This window comes from Meleagris gallopavo, chromosome 12 (assembly GCF_000146605.3).
Source record: "Meleagris gallopavo isolate NT-WF06-2002-E0010 breed Aviagen turkey brand Nicholas breeding stock chromosome 12, Turkey_5.1, whole genome shotgun sequence".
Lineage (NCBI taxonomy): Eukaryota > Metazoa > Chordata > Aves > Galliformes > Phasianidae > Meleagris > Meleagris gallopavo.
The window spans coordinates 2,396,367-2,421,517 of record NC_015022.2 but is presented as its reverse complement, the minus strand read 5'-3'; the positions used below and the strand labels follow the sequence as shown (position 1 = coordinate 2,421,517).

General features: G+C 39.5%; 1 protein-coding gene across 1 annotated transcript; it reads left to right on the top strand.

Annotated features, from left to right (window-relative positions):
- Nucleotides 1–5,171: 5,171 nt before the first annotated feature.
- On the top strand, nucleotides 5,172–25,065 carry LOC100548866 (tropomodulin-3). Its single transcript, XM_003209441.3, has 9 exons — nucleotides 5,172–5,358; nucleotides 6,586–6,742; nucleotides 15,644–15,766; nucleotides 16,388–16,477; nucleotides 17,006–17,136; nucleotides 18,333–18,440; nucleotides 19,696–19,839; nucleotides 20,180–20,324; nucleotides 22,215–25,065. The coding sequence occupies exons 1-9, from the start codon at nucleotides 5,233–5,235 to the stop codon at nucleotides 22,247–22,249; spliced, it is 1,059 nt and encodes a 352-aa protein (XP_003209489.1). The 5' UTR covers nucleotides 5,172–5,232; the 3' UTR covers nucleotides 22,250–25,065.
- Nucleotides 25,066–25,151: the final 86 nt, after the last annotated feature.

Sequence of the window (25,151 nt, the reverse complement as noted above, 5' to 3'; positions counted from 1 at the left end):
GGTCAGCTCACGTCTGTCAACTCGCCGCGCGTCTTCTGCGGCTTACGGAGCGCGTGTGTTAGTGGCACTCGGTGAGGAAGAACGCTTTTCCGGTGGCTGACGGAGGGGTGCTCGGCGTGGTGCTGACATGAGAGTCTTCCGGTAGCGAGCGCCGTGCTGCTGGGTTTTTAAGCGTTAAATACTATAGATGGGTGCAGAAAGCCGACCTCTGATGCTCGAGGTGAAAGGCAACAGGAAAACAAGCAATATAACGTGGAATGTGAATCCCTCTGCTGTTAAGCTATAGGCTTGTACGTCTTGTAACCTTTTTTTAGTGGATACAAACGTATGAATGTTCCTTCCGACAGCTTGTATAGTTGATTTGTTTCCCTTTAATTGAAGAGTCTGTAGAAGTTTCTCTGAGAGTGAATGTTGTGTGTCAGTGCCTCTGGTGAAGAGAGCCCAGAGGTTGCCTGAGAAGCTGAGGTGAGAGGCTTCTGCAGCGGCGGTGCTGTGCTGTGAGCAGGGATCGCCTGGGGCTGAGATTTCTTCTGGAAGAATGTTCATGATAGGTGATAGGTTTGGCCAGCATGTGGCACGTAGCAGACCTCTTTGGAATGCTTCCGAGGTGCTCATCTCCTGTCCCTGCCCTGTGTTTGGTTCTTATCACAACGCCTGCCCTGCAGCCAGTTGGATGAGCAGGTCTGGCGCTGTTCTGCAGGTGGGCAGCTGGGCAGGCAGCCCTGGTCCCCAGCTGCCACCGCTGGTGTTCCATAGGCCAGTAAGGACATGGATCTGCTGCCCTGTAGCGGGTGACAGGTTTTCCCAAGGTGTGCAGAAGTAGGCTGCATTGAGTAGGCCCCTGTTAGCGAGCTTACTGCCTTAATTCCACACAGCTGTGGAAGCGGACAGGAGTGCAGAACATAACCACGGATCTTGTGTGCAACCCGAGTGCCCCCTGATACGGAGCAGGACTGAAGATGGTCTCCCATCTCCTTTGCCATGGAAATGTCTATCCCTCACTGAGCTTTCAGTTATTCAGTGCTGCTCTCTGCTCACCTCTGTCCCCATGTGGCTGTACTGACATGCGTGAACTTGAGAGGGCTCTTTGCTCCATACAGAACTGAGCAGATTGTGTGAGCAGAATGAAGCCTCAGGCTTGTTTATGTAGGAAAATAGCCCAGAACAGCTCTTCTTCACTTCCTGGAGACAGAGCTGCAGGCACAGGCGAGATGCCACCTGCTGGCTCCATGTCACCCAGCCAGGGGACGTCAGCTGCAGTGCCAGGCCCACCTGCCCTTTGCTAGGTGTGCATGGAGGGCTCGGGGATGTCTGAGAGCCTTCTGAGGTGGTGCTGCCTGGCCACAGTGTCCTCAGATGTTGCAGACTGTCCTAAAGAGCTTGCTGGAGTGGGAGTGCTTAGTTAAAGTCATTTTTCTTCTTGGCTTGGTGCATAAAGATAACTCACGAGCAAAACATGTTCATCAACAGTTAATGTGTACTTTTGCCACAGTGGAAATTCCCCTGGGAAATGCCACCTGTGGCCAACTGCTTCAGCAGAGGCGTGTGAGGAGGAGGATCTGAGGGAGCAGGTGGGATTTTAGGCAGTTCTGTGGACGTGTTGGCCAAAACCAGCTCGCTTCATTGTTCCTGAAGTCACTTCTGTTTTAAAATCTAAGTTACAGAAACCATATACAGAGGACTTCAGCTGAGCTTGTGTCCTGTTGGTGAGATATTGCTATGGTTACTCCTGCTGGGATCCCAAGAAATGATGTCCTTACATATAACAGAAGTTCGCAGAGAAAACTGGGGAGTGACAGTTTTAAAACTTGTTTGTTTTTAATATGCTTTTAGATAGAAGAGAACAAAAATATCTTAATTGTAGATAGAGTATATGGAAGTTCTTGACAGCCTTTCAAGGGATGAGTCTGGTAGTTATAAAATGGCCTGAAATAAGGTAATTACTCTCTTCTCACTTCCTTAGTTGTTCATTGATTCATCAGAATATCTTCCCTTCTAATATATCTTCTCTAATAGGCAGCGAGTTAAAACTTGCTTGATTGGAAGTGATGGCTGTTTCCATTACCTCAGATGTTTCTTATATGACTATCAGGTTGCTAGAATGAAGTCTTACTCTACATGATAGTTATATACGTGATAAAAAGATTAGCCCTGTAGACATTTTATGTATGTAATGTTTTTGTGATAAAGCTTTATAGCTTTATATAGGATACTTAGCAAAAAAACAGCACTGCTCGTCAAAAAGTGCCAAGTGTTTGCAAAGCCAAAATTGCAGGTTATTGTGGTTATTTTGCAGCAAGACGTGCCATTAATATTCCCAGTCCAAATAACTGCCCCTTCTAACAATTTGTAATTTATTTTTTTTACATGAGTGTTTTTCTCAACTGCACTGTTCATGAATAATGAATAATGGAAAGCAAGTGAGAATACCAGATGTGTTCGGTGGGAGGTGGAGGGGATGGTTTGATCAGATGATGACTTTGGCTGGCCTTCATGTCCTTTTTAGGCAATGGGAATTCTGACACCATGCTTTAAAACCTGATTTTTAGCGTGTTATATATACGTATTGCAAATACTTTGACAGATATTAGAAAATGTGTCCAAAACACCTTGAATTTGCTAGGTCACAGGTGGTTCTCTTCCTGCTAAAGAGAAGCCTCTGTTATAAATTAATGTGGTTTTTTGCTATAATGCTTTTTTTTTCCCTCTTTTTGTGTGTGTGTGCGTGAACATTCCAGGATTTGAAGTGGACACTTTGATTATATTGTAAAGACAGGTGAAGCTATGGGTTATGACCCGGGCATTAGTGAATTACAAAGGATGAGTTATTTTCCAATAAGAAAGATGTAAATCCAGTAAATAGAAGGTAATTAATTCTGAGTGACGGCATTTATAGAGAGGAAGCACAGCCTGCCTGGATGCAATGTATGGCTGTGCAGTGCTACTCTTGATCAGAGTAAGGGGAGCATTACTGTGCAGCATGCTAATTAGTGTGCTCCTTGTAATTACCGGTTAAAATGACATCTTTTAATATTTGGATGCAAATGGCCATGCAGAAACGTGGTAAATGGCAGCACGTTGATTTAGGGCTCGGGCTGTGCAGCCTGGTCACAAACAGTGCTGTGTAAGTGGCTGCAGGAAATGTTTTTCCCTTATGATAGCGTTTAATGCTTTAAATTGTGCAGCAGAGGAAAGCAGTAAGGCTCTAGGAATGAGAAGTTTGCATGCAGATTGTGTGGCATGTGCTGCAGCAGCAATCTAGTTGTTCTTCAGCTGTCATGCAGCTCCAGAAGCGAACACCGTAGGGCTGTTGGATGTGGTGCAACAGCCAGGAGAGATGCTTCTCTGGTTACTTTTGAAACACTACTTTGAAAAGCGTAGGTGTGCTGCTCTGTACTTCTGTAGCTGTTAAATTCTGTATCTGGTGCTCTCAGCTTTGTGGCCTCCTGTGAAAGATCCAAGCTCTCCCAGTGCCGTTGGCCTTAGTTCCAGGGAAGCCAGCCACCATTCTCTCAATGTAACAAGGCTGAGAATTCCTCCTGATCGCTGTTGTTTTCAAGAGATCTCGTTCTGTGTTGGCGGCTCAGCTTTGGAGTTGTCCTATCAACGTCAACCGTGGTTTATGAGCAAATTATAGTGTGTGTTAGCAATGTTTTTCAAAAGCAGACGTGCCGAAAATAGCTGTAAACGTGTTCCTCCTTGGGTTGCAGATGTTGGTGGGAACTGGAAATTTACCAGTCCTGTTAAAGCCAGATAGACTTTACAGGTAAAACAGCCCAACGGCCTGGGTGAACCTTCACGTGCTCAGCTCTGTTCAGTGTCTCTGAATTAAAATATCCCAATGTCTGTGACGCTGCCAGCATTCAGAGAGAGACCTTTCTGGGTGTAAACAAGTGAGGAGAAGGAATCCAGTAAGCCCAGTCCCTGGGTATAACATGGCTATATGGCCCTTTTACTTAAGAGGTAATAACTTTGTTCATCTGCTTTTGAAGTACAGGTTAAGTTCAGGTTTGAATGAACGTAGTTATTATATGTGATGTGATCATCTGAACTGGAACTTGGGCTTCATAGAACAAACAGTGTTTGCTGAATGCCTGATTTATTTGCTTTGTATTTTTTAGAGCTGAGAAAGGAGTCAGATGCTCTTTAGCTAAGATGCATGGATTTTGCTTTAGCTCCCAAATGCATTAAGGATGCTGTTGTTCACAGGGAGTCATTCAAGTTCCCCTGTTTGTGTGTGTGCCTGCACATTCGACTCGAAGCAAGAATTTTGCAGAGCAACAGCAGAATCCTGGAACTCCTTGGAGAAAATAAGAGAAAAATAGCTTGTCTGCTTAAACATCACTGTGATTAACTGTACATTTTGTTCTTAGTCAAATGCTCAAGCACTTAGATCAAAGGTTGCCTGTGTTTTCTTAGGATGTAAGAAGTACTGTAGAAGGACCAAGATTTCTTCCAGATGTAATATTAGGGAGCAATTACACAGCCTGTTATGTCCTTTTGCTAGTGGGGCTGAGAGGACTGTTACATAGATGTTGTGTTCCCTGAGCTTTGCATCAAGGTGCTTTAATTTTCATCTGACAGAACAGAAGGGTACTTCAATTGCAATGATATAATTAATAAACATCCTCTGCTTCCCTTGTAAGTAACAGGCAAGGATATGAGTCACTAATAACCAAATATCTTGTTTGTGTTGATGTACTCCTTTACTGGCTTCAAACAGCAGCAGCAAGTATAACACAGCTGTTCTTTTGACTGAGTATCTGTAAAAATTGGTGGCATTAAGCTGGGCTTATTAATCGGAGTCTAACTGTTGTCTCCTTCCCACCCCACGTCCTGCCCTGCTCTTTGGGAAGTACAGCTTTGGAGTTCTCAAGAGAAGAATTAGCTACATACGTGGATCTTAAAATATGTTTAGCTTGCTTCTGCGTTGTTGTTTTAGCTGTTGTGATGGGAGAAGAGGGCATTGCAGAGTAGGATTCTGCTCAGGGAAGAAGCAAGACTTCCAAGCACTCTGTGTCTTTCATAGAACAGCAGATCAATATGAATAAGGGATTAACAACTTCCCTTTCAGAAATGCATTTAGAAGCTGAATATGCTTTTCAATTGGGATATTTACCATAATTATGGCTGTTTATTTAAAAATCTTTTTTTTTTCTCTCCTTTTATAGATCAGGTTAAGAATAAGACTCAGGTTCTGAAGCATTTGAGCAACTTGCTACTGCCCAAGTCATGACGCTCCCGTTTCGAAAAGACTTGGACAAGTACAAAGATCTTGATGAGGATGACATTCTCGGCAAACTGTCAGAAGAAGAACTGAAACAGCTGGAAACAGTTTTGGATGATCTTGACCCTGAGGTAGGTATTAGCAGAGAGAAGTTATGTCTTTTCATTAGTTCATAAATCAGTGTGCAATAACTTGAGACTTTCTTTTACTTGAACTCAGCTTGTAGTTAGTATTGTCTTGGATGGAATTTTTTCCTAATCTGCTAGCAGTCTTATTTACGGATACATGTGTGTGTATAATGTCCTAACAGGGTTGTTTCCTGTTTACAATGTGAGTACAACCACAGTAGAGGAAAATAAAATAGGAGTTTGCTAGGAGAAGCTGTGTGGGATTGATTTATACAGGAAAAGTTGCTCTGAAGTGATCTTCTCGAAAGAATTTACTTCGTTAAACTTTCCTGTTTCCAATGCTGGATGGTAAACAGCTCTTTGCATCCATTTCTATTTTGTTACTTCTACTGTTGGATGGGAGAGGGAAAGCACTAAACTCTTCTGAAGATTCCTCAGCAGCATGACTATTCCCATTCTTGTACCTTGCTGAGTTTGCAAAGAGGGGGCAAAAATTTTCTCAGCATCTGGACAGTTGTCAGCATAGGATGTTAAAGAATTTTAGCCTTCTATTATGAAGAGCTGAGTGATGTCCTATACAGATCCTACAGATAGAGTCTGAATCCAAGAGCAGAGTTTCCACCTCCTGATTCTCTGTTCTTGTTTTGATTAGCATAAACTTTCAACTTGAAATCCAGGGATTGCTTAAGAATTTTATGATTATTTGTTTTGTTGTACAGAAAAGTATTCCTGATATTCTAATTTACTTTGGCTTGTAGACATTTTAATAGAGGAGAACTGGCAGAAGGGATTGACTGCCTTTTTATGAGTCTGAATTTCTGTTTGCGTATCCTTTTTTTCTTTAGCCAAAGTATGTTGATATAGCAAGAAAAAAAAAAAGCAAAACAATGGAAAAAAACCAGCAACTTGAATCAGGCCAAAAGTAGAAATACTTGGTGTTGTTAACAGAGAGCAGTATGGACAGTTGTCTTAAGCATAGGGAAATTAGTGGTGGAGGAAGAGGACTGCTTACTCACTGTCTAAAACTGAATAGCAGAAATGTATTTGTTCTTCAATTAAACAGTGTCCATTCTAGAGAAGAAATACTAAATAACTAGCCAGCCTTATGCTAGGTGCTATTGTACATAAAGATGTTGGGCTTGAACTTTGAGGAGGAGGAAGAAGGAGAAGAATCTGAACAGGTTCATTCAGACTTCTTAAGCTGTATTTATTTGTTTATTTGTTTTGCAGAATGCGCTTCTGCCTGCAGGCTTCCGACAGAAGGACCAGACTGCTAAAAAGGCCTCGGGTCCTTTTGACAGGGAACGACTCCTTGCATTTTTGGAGAAGGAAGCTCTTGAGCACAAAGACAGGGAAGACTATGTGCCTTTTACAAAAGAAAAGAAAGGTAACGACACCATTGCCTGTGTAGGTGGTTAGGAAATTTGAGAAGTGGGCTAGCCTGAGCTTCTCTGAACCAAAGTTTAGTGGCAGCTCGACTGCTTTTTAACCTGCAGAGTGCCTTTGTGCAGAGGCAGGGTGCTTCCTGTTCCGGCCTCATGTGGCACTGGGGTTGGTGTACCATTTGCACATTTTCAGGAAAAAAATCAAATTCAAAAGATTTTACCAAAGGTTGTCAAGTTCTGATGGGGGTGGCATTCTCCAAATAAGAGCTACCCCCGGATTTGTGTCAATAGTAACGAATACTGATGTGCCTCTAGCTTATGCCCTGTGGTTCTGAGTACAGACAGTGATATTTCTAAGACTGAATTTGAAACAGAGCAGTACAATGATGTGTCGTGGAAGGTACCCAGTACTGTCTGGCATTATTAACCTACAACATTTTTGAGCTAGTGGTGTAAGCAATCATGTTGTATTTCTGGTATTGTTAGTGAAAGATTTTAATAAGATTGCATGGTTATTATTAGTTAATTATATATTTAACATTTCAAGAAGCCTTGAAATCTAGCTGTGGCTTATGATGTAAAAACTGGAAACACAGACCTGGTAGAATAGATGCATCATTAAAGCCTGGGATTCTAAATCTTTTGGTTTCCAGGATTCTCACTGGCTCAATATGAATTGCTTTTATTTTCAGGAGAAAAGAAAAAAGAATGCACGCTTAAATGTAGTAAGAACAGATTATTTATCTTTTCACAAGATGAGTTCCCAAATTTAATGTGACTTACTGAGTATCACTGATAGGGACAGGAGCTCCCAGTCCTGCACTGGCCACATATGCAAAGAAGGAGGCTTTTAGCTGTCAGCAGTGTTTGTATGCTGCTCCTGAGTACTAGCTTGTCTGGACCCTACCCAGCATCATGCCAGGTCTGTTGCAGTAAGAATTTACAAAGCTGCCCTTATTAAATGTGTTCTGACTGCTAAGATGAACAGGCTCCTCTCTTAAGAACTGTTCCTCTTTTCTTAAGGGTTTGCTACCAAACCCTCTAGTTCTATGGAAATCTGTTGTGAATCATTGCTTATTTGAGAATTGAGTCTTCATTCATTACTGAATTTGTATACATGATTGTACTTATGCAGTAGATTCAGTGGCATTTTTTGTGGAGGTATTTGCATTTTCTCTGTCTGTGCACATAGCTATGGCTATTGTTCAACATCAGTCTCTTTCCTGAAGGATTACAGAGATTGTTACTTTATAACATGCACAGGGTGGTGCAGCACTGGAACAGGTTGCCCAATGAGGCTGTGGATGCCCCGTCCCTGGAAGCATTCAAGGCCAGGCTGGATGTGGCTCAGGGCAGCCTGGTCTGGTGGTTGGCGACCTGCACATGGCAGGGGGTTGGAACTGGATCATCTTTGAGGTCCTTTTCAACCCAAGCCATTCTATGATTCTGTTGTAAAGCTTATCACTTTTTTTATTGAAATAGAACTGTGGCACTTGGTTGCTGATGGAGGAGTTTCCTGGCTCATCTATGCAAGTACCCAAGTAAAGGATGATGCTGGGTAGCACTGGGTGCTGAGGGCAGAGGAAAGCACCCGACATTTTGGTCCTCTCTGCGCTGCTGCCTCTGTGGGCAGTGCCTGGTGCTCCTGTGTTTTCCTCCCCAGCCTGCTTCTTGCCTGACAGATCTGCTGGTGTGTGCTGGAGACAGCGTGATTGTCTGATGGGAGAGTCCAACTATGTGACATTGCCTTTGGTGTTTGGCAGTCCCTTTCAGCCCCTTCAGGACTAAGGTTGGCCAGAGAGGATTTCCTCTAATGAGCACTTTGTTGTTTTGTACATATGCTTCCTTTCCCATCAAGATGTACTAGTACTTCATTCCACTGGGTGGTTCTTTAAAGCCTGTTTATGTATACATGCACACAGCAGAACTACTTGTTTTGGTTGATAAAATCTGTGAGAACTGTGCAGGAAAATAGAAGGGTCTGGCTGTAACACATCTTGGTTAAGAAAACTCAAATGTCACTTCCTTTATGTAATAAAGTATTACTAAACAGCAGTCTGAATGTTGCAATATGACATGCAAATTTAGTTAATCAAATTTCCCATATCTTTTGAAGAGGATTTATTATAGTAACTTCCTACTTTTTTTTTTTTAATATCATGAAGGAAGAAAATGACATTGAAAATGAAATGTGGTTTGCTTTCATCCAAACTGAAAAAATGTGTGTTCAGTGTGGAAATTCATGCCCCTGTTAAAAGAGAGGGAAGTGGGAAGAAGGCTGACTGCACTGCAGAGTAGGTGAGGGATAATCTTTTCCGCTCTTGAAAATTCTATAGTTCAGTTTTGACTTGCTGCTGTGTTCATGTCAGGTTTGTGCAAAAATGGCAGTCCTATATCATTTAATCTGTTAAATCTGGAGATCGTGATCTCTCATCAAGATGTGAAAACTGGAAAGGGAGTCGAGTAAAACTTGATTAGGATAAGGATTCTCTATGGATTAAAAAAAAAAAGCAAAAACCAACAACCATCCTTATGTGATTTTCCTGTAATGTTAGGAGGAGGGAAAAAAAAGGGCTGGCTCATAACTATTCTGTTTGACTAGATAAATGCAGCTAGCAAGTTATGGAATGGGGCGGATGGAACATTTTGCTTGGTTATGCTGCTAATTCAGAAGAGGAAAATTGACAACTCTGATCTTCAGATCTAAAGGATCTCGGGGAAGAGAGATGGATCGGAGTTGTAGCTACTTTCTTGGTACCATTTCTGTGAGTCAAGGTTCACTATCAGAATTGTGTATACCTGGCTGCTCTCACTGGTCTCTTTTGGTCTAATTACCCCTTCTATGGAAGGAGGAATCTATCCTCCTTTCTCTGTCAGTAGAACCAATGTCCATCATGGTGGCTGCACCTGCAGGTTTATCAGAGCTGCTCACCCTGGGTTGTTACCACCCATGGTGACCTTGTTTCCCTACTGCTGTGCAAATGAAAATCATCTGTTCCAGTTGTCCTAATTCATTTTGAGTTAACATATTGTTAAAACAATGTTGATCTTTTTCATGCTAGGTGCTGTGAATTCTCCAGATTTTAACTTTTTTTTTTTTTGCTATGCTGTGAGATGTGGAAGATGCAAAATCACAAAGTGCCCTGATATAGTGAGATGAACAGTGCTAAATGAATGTGACACTTAACAATCCTTAGATTGCTGTATTTTATTTTTTCAGTTCCTGGCTTGGTTTCTAGACGCATCCTTTAAAACATACTTTGTTTTTAAACAAGATGTAATGACTTCAGTCACATTCCATTCCAATTAAGTGTTGAACCATACAGTGAACCATTGTTGCCTGACAAATAATTCAGGCAAGAGATTCATGAAACCAGCGGGGTAATAATTTAAACAGAACTGGCTTTGTCTCAGTATGTGTCCATGAACATGCCAGAAGGATTTCCCGAGGCATGCTGCAGTGAGCAGGATGCCCCATCCCAACAGAGGAGGGGGGCTTCAGCTCTGGGCACTGGTGCCCTGCCCACGCTTCCCTCTCTGCTCACCTGGGTTCCGTGTTTCTATAAACAGCAAAATGTGACAATTATTGCAATTGATACGAAGCAGAAGCGTATCTGACATTTGCAATGTGCTTTCAGCTGTGCAGTGTAAGGCATTAGTAAAGTATTAAATAAATCAAGGTTTGTGCTTCTAGGCTTTGCCCTCTTCTCACTGCACTTTTCTCTTCCAGCTTTCCCCCGGCGTTCCTGCCAGGCTCTATTTGTTCTGCATAGCTTTACTTTTTGTGTGACTTCTGCTTTTTTTTTTTTTTCCTCTGCTCTATTGCTCAGAAATCATTGTTAGGTTGACACTTTCACATGGTGAGAGCTGTTTTGGTGCTGACCTGCCTGGCTGGTTTGTGCTGCGCTCGGTCACTATTTGAGTTTGGGGTGCTGCTTCCTCCATTTGCCTTTCAGCCACTTAGTCTTTAAAGGGAGTGTGTTACATGTCGTGAAATGAAGTTAATATTTTGTAGGAGCTTTGAAGAAACAAGTTGTCTAATTGATGTTCACCATACGAGGGCCCTAGAACAAAATAGCACGTGATATACCAGCCTCAATGCACAACAGTGTTCTAATTCACAGCCACGTGTTCTGTAGGCAAATAATGGATAACAGTGCTATTTCCTCAGTAAGACACCAAGGAACACAACTCTTCTAAGCTGAATTACAAAAAGATTAATGTTTACTTAGACTTGTAAGCAAGTTGATGAACATGAGGTTATTGTGTGGTAAGACCTGGTGATTGAGTTGTGGATCGTGACAACCTCTGTACCACTGAACGTTTAGTGAATGCAAGGTATATAGGGTATGTTAAATGTTGTGCACCCTTCTTCATGAAGTCACTGATGACAGGAGGTTGTCCTCAGGTGGCACTTGGTTCCTTTTCCTCATCTGAGAGCTGCAAAACTGATGTGGGGCTTTGTTCTGGCCTGCTGCTCGTGGTCAATGGGTGCCTCCTGGGCTGTGGGATGTGGGGGAATTGTGCTGGCAGTGGTGAGTGCATGGCTGTGCTGAGCACTCCTGAACACTCTGCAAGGCCTTCCATCCCACCCTGGTGCAGTGTCTCATGTGCTTCAACACACATCATTCTGCTCTCCTGCCTTTAGTGGGATATGCTGCTGTGTAATTGGAACTGCAAGTTCGTTCTGTTGCAAAGAAAGGCTCGACTTAAACGATTCACATCTTGGGATTAAGGTGTTAGCTAAAGCCATAAAACACCCGAATATATAATTATTACAGAGATCATATGGACACATCTGAAATTTCCCTTTTTGTGCTGTGTTGCTTAATCTTTGTGGTGTCCTTGTTGGCTGAAGAGCAAGGAGGACGCCGTGTTTATTTGTGCTATTTGGAAACGTTCCACCTGAAAGCCAAGGAAGCTGCTCATCGTATACACTGTGCAGATGTGTATTATAAAACAAAGCAAAACAAAAAAGGCGGGGGAGGGGATGGGGGAAGGAAATCTCCAGGCTGCCTTGGCAGCAGGCTTTGAGTTAGATCATCGTCCCCAGAGGTGCAGAGGTTTTTTTTTTTTTGAAGTATTTGCTGATTGCTAGAAGCAGGGAAGGACTTGCTCTCATGTACATGCTGTGAATCTCTGAACTCTGGGCTAGGGCGAGTGAATGAGAGATTGTATACACAAGGGTGTGACCTGGTTTATAACAAAAACTGTTCCTGACCCAGTTCATGTGCCTGGAGTTGGCTGTAATTTGTACTTCTGGAAGGGAGCGGCTTTTAACATTTTGGCTTTAAGAGAAACTTTTTTTTGGGTTGTCCCAAGAGCCAGGAATGTATGGGTAAATTTAGTCTTATTTTTTCAGGATGCAAATGCTTAGAATCTGGAGGTCCTAACCTGTGAACTTAGGAATTACTTAAGTTAACATCAGAAGTCGTTCTCTTTTGTTGTGGGTGCTGTGTGATGAACTAGACAGGGGACTGAGCTAGGTTAAAGTGAAGTTGGTTTTAAAAACCATAGCATTTAGGAAGTTGCTTTTCATTGAGTTTCTCCCACCCCCTGATTGCTGCACCGCTGCCTGTGGTGAAGAATAAGAATCAGCAGCTGAATGGATTTGAGAAGACAAAAAGGATTGTGAAACTTCTCCGGTTTGGACTGTTCAGTGACAGGGCGGAGTGTCAGTGGAACTAAAACATAACTATGGATCTGCAGATAGAAGGCTGTGTTCCTTCCTGGGTTTCTTCCTGAAAGAAACAGAACTGAAGGCTTAGTCAAGAGCTAATGTTAAGGCTGGTGGAGATCCCACAATGCTGCCAAAGCACCTACTCTTCAGATGCTTACGCTGCGCTGTAAGACGTGTGTTGAAAGCAGAAATTTTGAAAACTTGAGAATCTTCAATTTAATTTACTCGAAATAATCACAAGAGGTATCTCCAGCATCAGAAAATGTCATTCAGTGCTTTCTGCAAAGTCACAGAATGCCTCGGGTTGGAAAAACGTTTTATGAAATGCTTTCTTAGAACGCTGTATAGACACTTGTTGCTATAAGTCTGTACCTGGTCTTCTTAGGCACTGGAATGGGCTGCCCAGGGAGTGGTGGAGTCACCAACCCTGTTCAAGGAATGTTTGGACACTGTGTTGAGGGACATGGTTTAGTGAGAGCTATTGGTGATGGGTGGATGGTTGGACTGGGTGATCCTCTGGGTCTTTTCCAACCCTGGTGATTCTATGATTCTTGCATAGTGTAGATCTCTTTTCTCATCTGGAAAGCAAATGAGAAATTTTAACAGCAAAATTCGTAGGATTGGTCATCTTAGAATAGACAGAATTTCATTTTAATTCTTGTAAGATTTTCTTTTTTTATTTTATTTTTTTTTACAAGCATAGGTTTTTATTTTTGTACAAAACGGGTTATTAAATTACACGACTGAGAGGGCCAAGAATTCTTCACATGCCCTGGAGGTTTTTGTGTTTCTAAACAGAATTCACATGGAGTTCACAAAAGAAGCCAGCTTAATATGGAGAAAAGCATGAGATGCACTGATGCTGCAAGTCAGGTGGTGTGAGTGCAGGCTCAGGCACTCAGTCTCACCATTTCCCTTTCTTCCTCCTCGTGCTCTGCCAGCCTCACTTTTTTGCTATTCCGTGTTACTGAGGAAAAACAACACAAACGCAGATGATGAAAGGTTTAGGCTGTTCAGAGTGCTTCAGAGGTTGATGGAAACCTTGTCACATGTTCTCTTATCTCTTTTAAAAATTCCAGCTTAAGTTGAAAATTATTCCTGTCCTAGAAGGCGATACTGATATCCAGAAATGGGAATAGAAGATGTACTGTCAGGTATATCAAAGTAGTCTGACGCATTTATTGCTCGTGCCTTCCATTTAGGAAGGTTTTCTATTTATCTTGAATTGCCACAAGCTTCCTTTTGCGCTCTTCATCAAAACTGAGGTATCTGTGACAACGTATGTCAGCTGCTTTCAGCTCCTGTTTGTATCAGAACAGTTATATAAGGCGATTTATTTTTTGCTTCTAAACTTACAGCTTTCCAAAGTGATAGCAACCCAGGAACAAAAATATTGTGTTGCTAGCAACAAGTCTTTGTCATCAGACTGTTGTGAAGAGTTCAAATTGTGTTCTGTGCTAGTGGTGATGATGAAGTTCCTTTAAAAAGAAAATGAACCACAAACTATTGTAATCTAGGGTGGGGACGTGGAGAGAGAGGAAAGGTGGATGGGTGATAGGGTGGGATGGGTGATAGGGTGTCAGCATTTGTCTCCAGAAATGGGGAAACCAAAACACTAATCTGTCAGTATTTCCCCAGAATGTAAATTGGAAGATTCCTTTAAAGCATCTTGTGACTGGGAGGCATTTAGAAATGCTAAAGTTAGTTTTAGTCCAAACATGTAACAAGATACACTTGTATATGTACAAGGAGCAAAATACTCTGCTCCTGGCTCCTGCCCAGCTGGCCTGCTGCTGGGGGGGGTGAGCTGGTGCGCTCCGTGGGAGACGTGGAAATGCCTTACTGTGGGTATGGAAGGGTGGGATCCTAAATTAACTGAGAAATCTTGGATTATGGACACCACCTTCCACCCTCAGGAGCAGTTAAGTGCTGCTGGAAGCTCAGCACTGTCCCTCAGCTCTGGCTTCTGGTGGCCCGGGCAGGGAGCTGAACACTAGTGAACACGCACAGGTGGTGACAGCCGAGGTGGATCGTGCTTGTCTTTAATTAGATGCGGTTGTAGACCAAAGCTATTAGACCAGTATGCATCTCATAAATATACTGGTTTTTCCCCTTCACTCACTTTTCTTGGACTTTAACAGTACGCAAAAATTTTGAATAGCTATTAAGATTAAAGTTTTCTAGTTGTGGAAAGATCCTACTTGAATGTATCAGTTCTGTTCTGTTATCCAGGACCAAAGCTTTTACTTACCACGCTAATTTCTTCGGTTCTTGTGTAGTTGTAACCTTTTTTGTTGTTCTGAAGGGCTAATCCATATCATTTCAGTCTGAACCATTTACAGAATAGTTATTCTAATAACTTGATTTTCTGATTTTTTTATTTTTTTTATTTTTTTGCCCTAGCTTTTTGACCAAAGGTATGTGCAGGAATTATGCTAACTACTTATACCTCTATTTGTAATGTATTTACCCTGAAACCAATTTTTCCTTTCCCTGTCTGTAGTGGCTAAAAGGTGAGTGTGACGCAGTTGTCACTACTGTCTTTTTCTCATTGAATCTTCTGTGACTTTCCTTGTTTCTAAGCATCATTTTAGAAAATTGTCTTTGGCAGTGTGTGCCAGAGATAAATTAATCATGTTTTCTGCTGTTCTCAAACCATTCTTTTCTTAAGCATCTCAGGCGTTTCGTTTTTTTCAAATTCAAGATTAAGTTGACATCAGAAACCAGAAATATGGTATATGCTGTAAAACTGCAGTCAATATTCAGTTCTGGGATTTAAGATGATGCTTAGAGAACTTCTTTCTCAGAAATACTCCAATTACAGCTCTGCCTGGGACCCTTTTTCATTTGATGCACTTGAGTGCATCTGTCCTTGTTTTCCAGTAAAATTAAATTTTATTTGCAGGCATTTTATTTAAAAATATGTTGTTTAAAATGTGTGATGCAGACTTACATTTTACCCCAATACTCAGAAGAAACAAGTAAGATTGGAGTCCTGATACAGACTCCTGAAAAGCTGGGATCTTGGATGTTATGTTTCTGTTTATGCCCTTTTCTCATCTCTGACTTTCAAAAGCAAATAGAAGAGATCTCATTCCTTTGTTGCCCATGCTGGCTTAGGATTTCTAAAATGTTGTATGTATCCCTTATGAACAGAGAAGCTTAAAGATAAGTAGCTACGTAACGCAAAGTAATATAAAACTTTTCACTTTCTTTACTCTAGGGAAGATATTTATCCCGAAGCAGAAGCCTGCCCAGTCTTATGCAGAAGAAAAAATTGCTCTTGATCCAGAACTGGAGGAAGCCTTGACAAGTGCCACAGACACAGAGCTATGTGACCTCGCAGGTTAGTGCTGTGGGTCTCTTTGTTTTGCAAGTACAACTGGGCTGCTGCATGTTTAGAAAATAGAAATGTACAGTTAATGTTAGAGGGTATTTGTTGCCTGAAGTGTAGTAGAAGCTATTATGTTAGTAAAATTAAATGCTAATCTGCAGTGTATCGTCTTTGTTGGTCTGTGCTAATATATAGGAATGTTTTGGCTTAAGATTCCCGATTTTAAAACTCAGAATCTTTCAGTTCATTCCTCAAGCTGGCTGCTTTTTGTTTAGTGTTCACCACTGCTTTTTCATACATATGTGCTGGTACGTGCTTATATTCCTAAAGCTGCAGTCAAGAATGTTTGGCTGAACTGAGCTCTTAACTATGATGCCTGAACCTGGTGAGGTTGAAACTTTCTAAGACGTGAAAGCTAACTAAAAAGTCTTTTCTATTACATTAAAAGCTTTTCTACTTTTCTTTAAATTAAGAGATTCAGTGGGTTATTGTACTGATGATGTGGTGTTTGATAGACTTCAGTTGTTATTATTTAAAGGAACTCTGCACCTAAGCTGAATTAGCCAGGGGCACTAAAATTGTTCTTTGCTTTGTTTCTTTTTTTTTTTTGTTTTTTTTTTCCCCTTTTAACAGCTATACTGGGAATGTCCAACTTGATAACAAACAATCAGTTCTGTGATATTGTAGGAAGCAGTAATGGGGTTGGCAAAGACAGCTTTTCGAGTAAGTATTTACACAAGTGCTAAATAAATGTGTTATTTGTTCTGCAGACTCTTACTGTAGTGTTAACTATTTTCTGTTACAGTAGCATTTTTAATAGGACTTTACATTGTAAATTGATAAGGTATATGTTTGTAATGTTTCTAGTTGAGTTCTGGCAAGAGTGGAATTACCTATTTACGCTTAAAACTATTCTGTAGTTAATTCACTTCTTGGAGAGAGAGAAGGGGGCACAAAAATATATTTGTGTGCCTTTGCTTTTAGGTTTAACGTGTGTGTTTGTTATTCAGATCCTATGTGCTTTCTGCAAAAAAGCTCATGCTCAAGAAAAGAAGAAAGGCTGTGAGAACATTGGAGGAGGGCTGAACTTTATAAAAATATAGTCAGAAATGATGGTATACTTCTTGGGTGAGGAAGAGATGTGAAGACTGAGGAAATTATCTTTAAATACAGTAAATATTTTGTATATATATCTTGTGTACAGTGAATGTATGCAACTGTTTGATTACAATTGTATCCCTTACTTTTCAGATATAGTAAAAGGTGAAAAAATGTTACCTGTTTTTGATGAACCACCAAATCCCACAAATGTGGAGGAGACTCTGCAAAGGATTAAAGATAATGATTCCCGTCTTGTTGAAGTTAATCTAAATAACATCAAGGTAATTACCTGAATTATGCAGTAAATATGCTGCTTTTTTCTTGGCAGAAGATACTCAAAGCTGTACAGTACTATGCGTGGGCCCAATGGCCTTATTTTAAGTATAGAAGCCTTCCTGCAAAATGTTGCAGTGTGCTTTAGCTCCAAGGTTCTGGCCTGAAATAAAGCAGGAAGCCATCTTGGTATCTTTTATGAAATGCATACTCTAAAAGTCTCAGATTTTCTAACTGCCAAACCAGCTTTCTGTTGCTGCCAAGCTGGTGACAGTTCCAGCAGTTCACCATCATGGAGTTAACTGCTTTGAATCCTTTGTGCTTTGTGAAGCAGTGTGCTCTCAATTACTGGTACTGCAAACAAAATGGTATTTGTACCTAATATTCTTCTGATTCTTGTACAGAAGAGCTGTCAACAATTATCAGCTCTTAAGAATTGTTCTTCAACGTGACTGAACACTTTTGTATATGTATACCTGTAAGAAAATGGAACTATAACACAACTGACTTGCTGCAACCAGCCACCTGTCACTGCTTTCTGCACTGTCTCACTGGCAGCCTAGACTATTTGTTGATCTTATTGCAGGCAGTAAAAGAAATGCATTATTTAAGAACCTTGCACAACAGTGAAGTACTGGCCAGAGTATTTTAAAAGGTAACAGAACAAAACTGCTATTTCAATAAGCCAAGAAACTTGCGACTGTAATTAATTATCTAAAATTATTCCTTTTACAGTTGCTTGGTACTACTTTGTGAAAATCATCAAACTGTAAATTGGTGACTTCTGAGATTATTTTTAACATAGCAAAGAGGATGGAATTCTGTTGCTTTAGAGCTCCTAAGTGGTTTCCTGTGTGTGAGAGATTAGCATGGTAGTGATAGTAAGAAGAACGTTGAGTTCATGTAAGCTCAGTAACATTTTCAAGACAGCTAAATATCTTTAACCCTTCTATTGTGGCATTGGCATTAATTAAATAAAGGTGAGTTTAATTTATAGAATTACCAACTCAGAACCACTGCACCACTTGCACATCGCTCTGCTGCACATCTAAGTCTTTACTGTGAGACTGCTGGAGATCAGCGATGGTTAATAGTATCGTGTGTTGTGCTGTGAAGTGAATAAGGCAATGGAAGAATTTGGGGGTGGAGAGTGGGGGTTAAACTTATGCATCTCAAGAGACTGAAATGCTATTTTTATTTCAAGAACATACCAATTCCAACGCTGAAAGAATTTGCAAAAGCTCTAGAAACCAACACACATGTGAAGAATTTTAGCCTTGCAGCCACCCGAAGTAATGATCCTGTTGCTGTTGTAAGTACTTGTGCAAATGTGCTTCAGTGGGATATGAGGGAAGTTAGGATGGAAAGATGGCAGAAAGGGATAGAGTAGAATCCTGTCTGTATATGTGTGTGTACACATATATAATTTTTAATATGAAAATGATTAATTTCTTTTACCCTATATTGTATGTTTACTTTAGCAAACCTTTGCTGTATTGAAGTTGGTAAACAATTACTTGATGACTATACAGCAATGCGTCGGATGATGAGATGAATAGGGATTTCATTTTGCTAATCTCCTTCTTGTTTTTCTTTCTTTCCGTTGTTTCATTGATAATGTTCATGCTCTGAGTAAGGAGTATGCTCAGAATTAACTTCAAAGGAAATTCATTTGAGGCTAAAAGTTCTCATTGCATTTTTCAACTACGTTGAGTTTTGGTTGAACAGAATTGTAAAATACCCATTTCTCTGATCTTCCTGCTACCAAAAATGGGCTCAATGCATTGGCAATGAAAGTATTTAGTCTGACACAATTGAAACCGAAGTCTTTATCATTTGGTCCTGTTTTTCTGTACTGAATCAAAAGTAGTTCCTTATTTATTTGCACATAAAGAAGTAAGAAAATAGTGCTAACAAATGTGCTGGGACAATCCTTTGCACTTGTTTTAGCTTCAGTTGTTTAAAGCACTCAGTTAAGTGAATAAATAAACATTTGAAGGCTTTGTCCTGGGTGAATTAAAAAGTTCCTTTTCAGCAGAACAGAAACATTTGTATTAAGAAGGTGGAGGGTTGATTTTGGGGTCTGGTGCTTTTTTGTTTATGTGTTTTTTGTTCTTGCTTCCTACCAAATCTGTAGACACGAGCATTTTGAAAGTCAGATCTCCTCTTTACAAATTAACCATATCTAATTCTCCTTTCAGTTGGCTTAACCCCCTTTCTTTGACCCTTACTTACAGCTTGCATTGCTCATTATGTGCTGTGAAAGCTTACAAAATGGAATTAGTCCAATATGCTAATTTCAGACAATTTATATTCTATGTAGCTTTTTAGTTTGTAACAAGAGTAGGACAGGCCTTTTCTTGATTAAGTACTATTAAAAAGAGAATGTAGATAATTCCTGGTTGAAGATTCTCTTCGGTCTCAAGAGGTGAATACTTGCAAGGTTACATTATGCATCTGTGAACATGTTGCTCCTGTTGAGCTAGTTGGTGGAAGTGGTCATGCTCTGTCCTGTGATGTACTGTAGCACAGTTCAAAAGTTTAATGGTACTTTCTTGCATTCAAAGGCTCTTGCAGATATGCTGAGAGTAAACACAAAATTAAAAAGTTTAAACATAGAATCAAACTTCATCACCGGAGTTGGAATTTTGGCACTGGTCGATGCACTGAAAGACAATGAAACATTGACAGAGATCAAAATTGATAATCAGGTAAGTGAGACCATGATAGCATAATTAAAATCAGTGCTTACATGCTGTCTGTCCTTGCTGACTGAGTACTTTTAGGCTTCTTGTGATAACCATTCAAAAATATTGTAAATATCTTATGCCATGTGTGTTTAAGATTTTCATAGGCATCCATTTCAAGAAGCACTTCTGTGCTTCTTTGTGCTTTAAAATGCACAAAGATATGATAATGAGCTTGTGCCTTTTAGATTAATTTAAAAAAAGGTATTTATTGAGTAATATGATGAAGGTATCCTGATCTCTCTTTTATAAGGGATGAATACACCTAAGCTCTGCTGTCTTTGTGTATTTCTCATTTAAATAGAGGCAGCAACTGGGTACTCTTGCAGAAGTAGAAATTGCCAAGATGCTTGAAGAAAACAGCAAGATCCTTAAATTTGGATACCATTTCACACAACAGGGACCTCGAGCCAGGGCAGCTGCAGCTATCACAAAAAACAATGACTTGGGTAAGACCTGTCAGTCGAGAGTAATTCTTAAAACTTGTGCTGCACACATTCATTTAAAGTTGTTTGTTTTTCCAGGTTTTCCTTTGATATAATCAGGATGGAAAAACATTTGTCAATCAGTTTCAGGTTTCTCCTGTGCTTTTACTCTTATTCTTCTGTTGCTACTTGATGTTCCCTATTTATGTTGTTGCAAGATGTCCAGATGCATGTGTTCAGGATTTTTAGCATAGTCCAGAAACAGGAAGAACATTCATATTCCAGATGTGTTGCAGCAAGGGATGAAAAATAATAGTTTTGATTATTTGGTTTTATTCAGATAAGATTAATGGCCTTTTTAAAGACTGCATTTGAATTTATTAGTGTGAGATGCCCTCCTCCGTGCTAGTACACCCAGTCTCATTTGGAATGCTTGAGCAGGGAGGGGTGAACGCGCTGTCATGTGCAGAAGTTGGCATAGTCACCTCTTCCCTTACAGCTCCATTAATGCCCTGGTGCCTTCCCTGCCTCTCTTAAATGTAGATGGTAGCAGTGGTGTCTTTATTTGCTGCATTTAGTTTTGTTGTTTGGAGCTCACATTAGAACTCTAAAACAACAGAAAATTGGTTAATAGTATAGCATGTGAATGGAAATCTCTTACTAATAGTGTCAAATACTTGGAGGTTTTAGCTATGACGAGTTAAAAGGAGGTCAATATGTTCAAATAGAATTGCATTTTAAAATTCCGTTTCGTTAAACTTTGTTGGGTTAGATGCTTTGTGATGCAGCAGGGATTACACATCCCTTTGGTGTGAAAATGAGCCAGGCTGTTCAATAGCAGTAGTAGGAATTCAGGAAGAGATCTAATAACAGGGAGTGCTTCTAGGAAGCTGGAGTTTGGTTTCTTGGTCTGCTTCCCTTGTAGTAAAGTTTAAACAGGTAGAATAGAGACAGAAGAAGGGCATTTAAACACGCGTAAGTGTTTCTCAAAATTAATTCCAAACCAATTTTTTTTTTTTGTCACTCCATGTGTCTCTGTCCTTTAAGGCTTCTCTTCTTGCTAGTTCTCATTTTAGCACTTAACTGCTGGAAATCTATGTTTCTGTTGATATCTTGCCTGTTTTTCCTTGCTTTCTTAGTCTGGAGTATCCGAGTAAAAATTTCTGCAAATACCTTTTCACCTCTCCAGCCCTGAAGCCACAGAGACAAGTTACTCTAAATGCCCACTTGGGTGTCAAGCACTGAAAACCGAGATGCTCAGTCTTTCAGTTTCTTTGTACGTGACTTCTTTATATTAAAAAAAAAAAGTGTGCACCTTTCTCCTTTGTCTGTACTGTGCTGTACTACTTCCCCTTCCTTCTTTGTCTGAAACCATGTGCATATTGCCTTGACTGCATGACTGGAGAATTTGAAGGCATTCAGTGAATTTTGGGTAAAGCCAGAGCAGCATGTGAGCGTTGGTGATTTTATTCAAGGATCTTTATTGCTTTTGCATTTTATGGCAACTGAATATTTTTATTAATAAATTGAATGCTTTAGGCTATTGAGCATAACATCTTGAAGGATTTTTTTAATTTAGTTTTGAGTGTGTATAAATTTGCATGTGTGTAAATCTTACTGGGTATTCTTGAAAGTTTTACATCATTTCTTTCAAAGCCAAGCAAACTATGGCAATATAAACAAAGACTAACTTGATAAATCTGCTTACTTAACGTAAAAAAGATTAGTGTTTTCTATATGATTCTCCTAAGAAATATTTGAATCTGTTCTTGTGTAAATGGTGGATAATATTAAATGATTACTTCAGATTGCTGCATGAGCCTTTGTACATACGTACTACATACCAATGATGCAGAAATATGTAATACAGTAACAATAATATTTTAAAATACATCTTTTTCTATTTTGTTACAGTTCGCAAGAGAAGGGTTGAAGGAGACAGCCAGTAGATCTTATAGAACTGTGTGAAGATTTCAAGGGTCTTCAAAGCACGCTCCTCACGGTGGGCTTTGGCAATCTTGGACTGCATTTACCTGGGTTAGAAGGGAAAAGACTGGAAACCCCATTCCTTTTAAAGCAAAGCTATATTAATAATCTGCTGGTATGCATCACATTTTTCATAACCACACCAATCCATGTACAGATCCAGTTTTTGATTGTTTTTGTTTGTTTTTTTTAAAGAACTTTTTTGTATTTTAAGACCTTGGCTGTGCTTTCTACTAAAAATGTAACCGCAAATCAATTGTGTAATTGTCTGTAGTCAAAGAATGGGACATTCAAGATCATTGGGCATACAATGACCCAATTGAAATGTTAGAAAATCTAGGGATGCTCATTTACATGAAGGGGTATGTATGTTCTTGAGAACAATGCTTTAGTGATAATGGATTCTTCACACAATAGTTGGACTCATTGTTTAGAGCTGTTCATCCTTGTTCATGTGCACTGAAGGGAAATCTTTCACAATTGTCTTATTGTATTTTTTTGTTTTGATTTGTTCTTGATACTGTGATTAAGTGTAAACATCCCTTAAAAACAGGCAAAAATAAATTGACTTTTCTTCCAAGACATTTGAGGGACTAAGTGGAGAAAAAAAGAAAAAAAAAGTAGGAGCCTTGCAAAAAAAGAAAAAAGTAAAAGCCATGCAAAGTGAGTTTTTTTTCTTAATATGCTTAAGTCCTAAAAGCCTTTTAAAATGTCCCAGAATTGTAACTTGCTCTGTGTCTAAACTGGACACTTAAGACTATCATGTGCTCATCAGCATTTAGTTTATAGCCTTTGTTTAAAAATTCTTATCTACATGCATAACTAGTGTGAATTTCTCTAGAAGTGGTGGACAAGCTTTTGTTAAATTTGCCTAATTTTGTACAGGAGAAACAACCTTAATTATAAAAATCAGTGTCCTAAGTTTCCAGCAAACAGAAAATCCTTTTTTACAAGCTATTGAATTAAATTATTAATGCTTCATATAAATGTATAAGTTTTAATGAAACAATGAAGTAAAACTTTCTTGAAAGGCTTGATTTTGAAACACTACGACTTGCAGAAATTAACTAATGTGTAGTGTCAAATTTGCATAGCACAGTACTTATTCAAGCATTCCAAGTTCTGTATCTATGCCAACTAATAAGGACACAAGAATCACTTAAATTTCTGTACGTAATCAAAGTATACATCTTGGAAATAATGAAAATCTAGGGGCTTTTTGCTGTGGGCCTGTTTGGACTGTGCCGTACCGAGCTTACTTAATGTTGTCATGAGACCATAAATGAACAAAATTCTCCGAAGGACTGTTCAAATATATTTATGAGAACTCAACTGACAACCGTTTTCATCAGAAGATCATCATATGGTGAGCTTTTTATATAGAGGAAATGTATAGGACTGAAACTTTTTTTGCATCACATTGTATGTACTATAAAAATTAACAGAGCAATCCTCTGACACTGTGCCTGTGTTATAATTTCCTGCAAATAATGTCTTGGATTTTAGACAGACTTTATTCTGCAGGTGACTTCTAATTTTACTGCAACTGTACAGCAAATTCAAAACTATAGTGCCTTCAATGAAGATGTATTTAACTGGTTTATAACTGTGGAAGAACATATTTTTCCTGTTTCAAAATTGGCCTTTTATTGACTAATTACAAATAAATGTGTGCTCTGAAAAGCTATTGGAATCAATTCTATTAAAACCAAAGACTTCACAGTTTAAAGCAACCAGAAGTGATCTGACTAGTAGCAATAAAAAAGGCTTCTTTTGGTTTTGGCTTTTATGAATTTTCAAGAGCTTCCCAGATGTTAAATTTTAAGTGCTTATGTAGTATGGATAAACTCACAAGTTAAGTGGTTTTGTTTTTGTTTTTTTTCTCACAGACAGGAGTGATGTATAAACATGGTCAAAGCCTGTAATGTGCTCAGTTGCCTAAAGCTGAACTTCTCATTTGCCAGGCACCATAATAATTTTGGGTTAAAAAATAGTCTGTAATGTTTTCCTTCTTTTCTTGAAGGGCTGCATGTTCATGAAATCTGTTCACGTGTTGTGATTCTGTGACAATTTATTTTATACTATCAAACAGGACTATGCAATTATGTCCTACTTCAAGATGAAGGAGAAAAATGAATGGCTGGATTATGGAAATTATAGCCAAAATCTCTTTTTTTATTACCTTATAGAATCAAATTTAGCTGCTTCGTGATTAATATTCCAATCAAAGGTAGAGGCTTCTAAGTTATAACTTTTAGGTGTCCTATCATAGGCAATAGTAGAGGACTTTTCTTAACTGGTTAACTGCTAAGAATTTGTTTGTTGGCCCTTTCAGGGTAGGTATCTGACAGTGAGGATAGAAGACTTCCCCTCAACTGTTGAAAGACATTTGGCATGGACCATGGAACAGTTAAGACAGTTATAACGCTTTTGTACCTACAGTATATATAACCGTTTTGGAATAAATTAAAGAATTTAGTCTGTAGCCAGGAATCATAAACAGTCTTTAGCGAAGTTGAATGTTGGGATTTAATGGTTTCAAGTGTAGTATATGACTTTGAGTATAAAAGTGGTATTATTTTGATAACTAGCTACCATAAATGCAAGGTCTTTTTCCAAAAGAGGTGGGACTCTTCTTCTAGATTCTTTTCCACGTTTAATGCAGAAGCCAAATAACCACACATTGTTAATTCCGTGGCTCCAATCTAAGCATGGAAATGTAGACTATATTCCAAAACAATTACCTATATACTGTTGTATATTAAAAAAAAAAAAAAAATAGCTCTACAGCTTGTAGGCTATAAATGTGCATGTATTCAATTTAAATTTCCATTGAGGAAATATGAATTGAGTGTTTTAGCTTAT

Coding starts and splice junctions, on each gene's coding strand:
- LOC100548866 (XM_003209441.3), top strand. CDS start 5,233: ATGACGCTCCCGTTTCGAAAAGACTTGGACAAGTACAAAGATCTTGAT. Junction 17,137..18,332: donor TTAATCTAAATAACATCAAG/GTAATTACCTGA, acceptor TTTTATTTCAAG/AACATACCAATTCCAACGCT. Junction 20,325..22,214: donor CACAAAAAACAATGACTTGG/GTAAGACCTGTC, acceptor ATTTTGTTACAG/TTCGCAAGAGAAGGGTTGAA.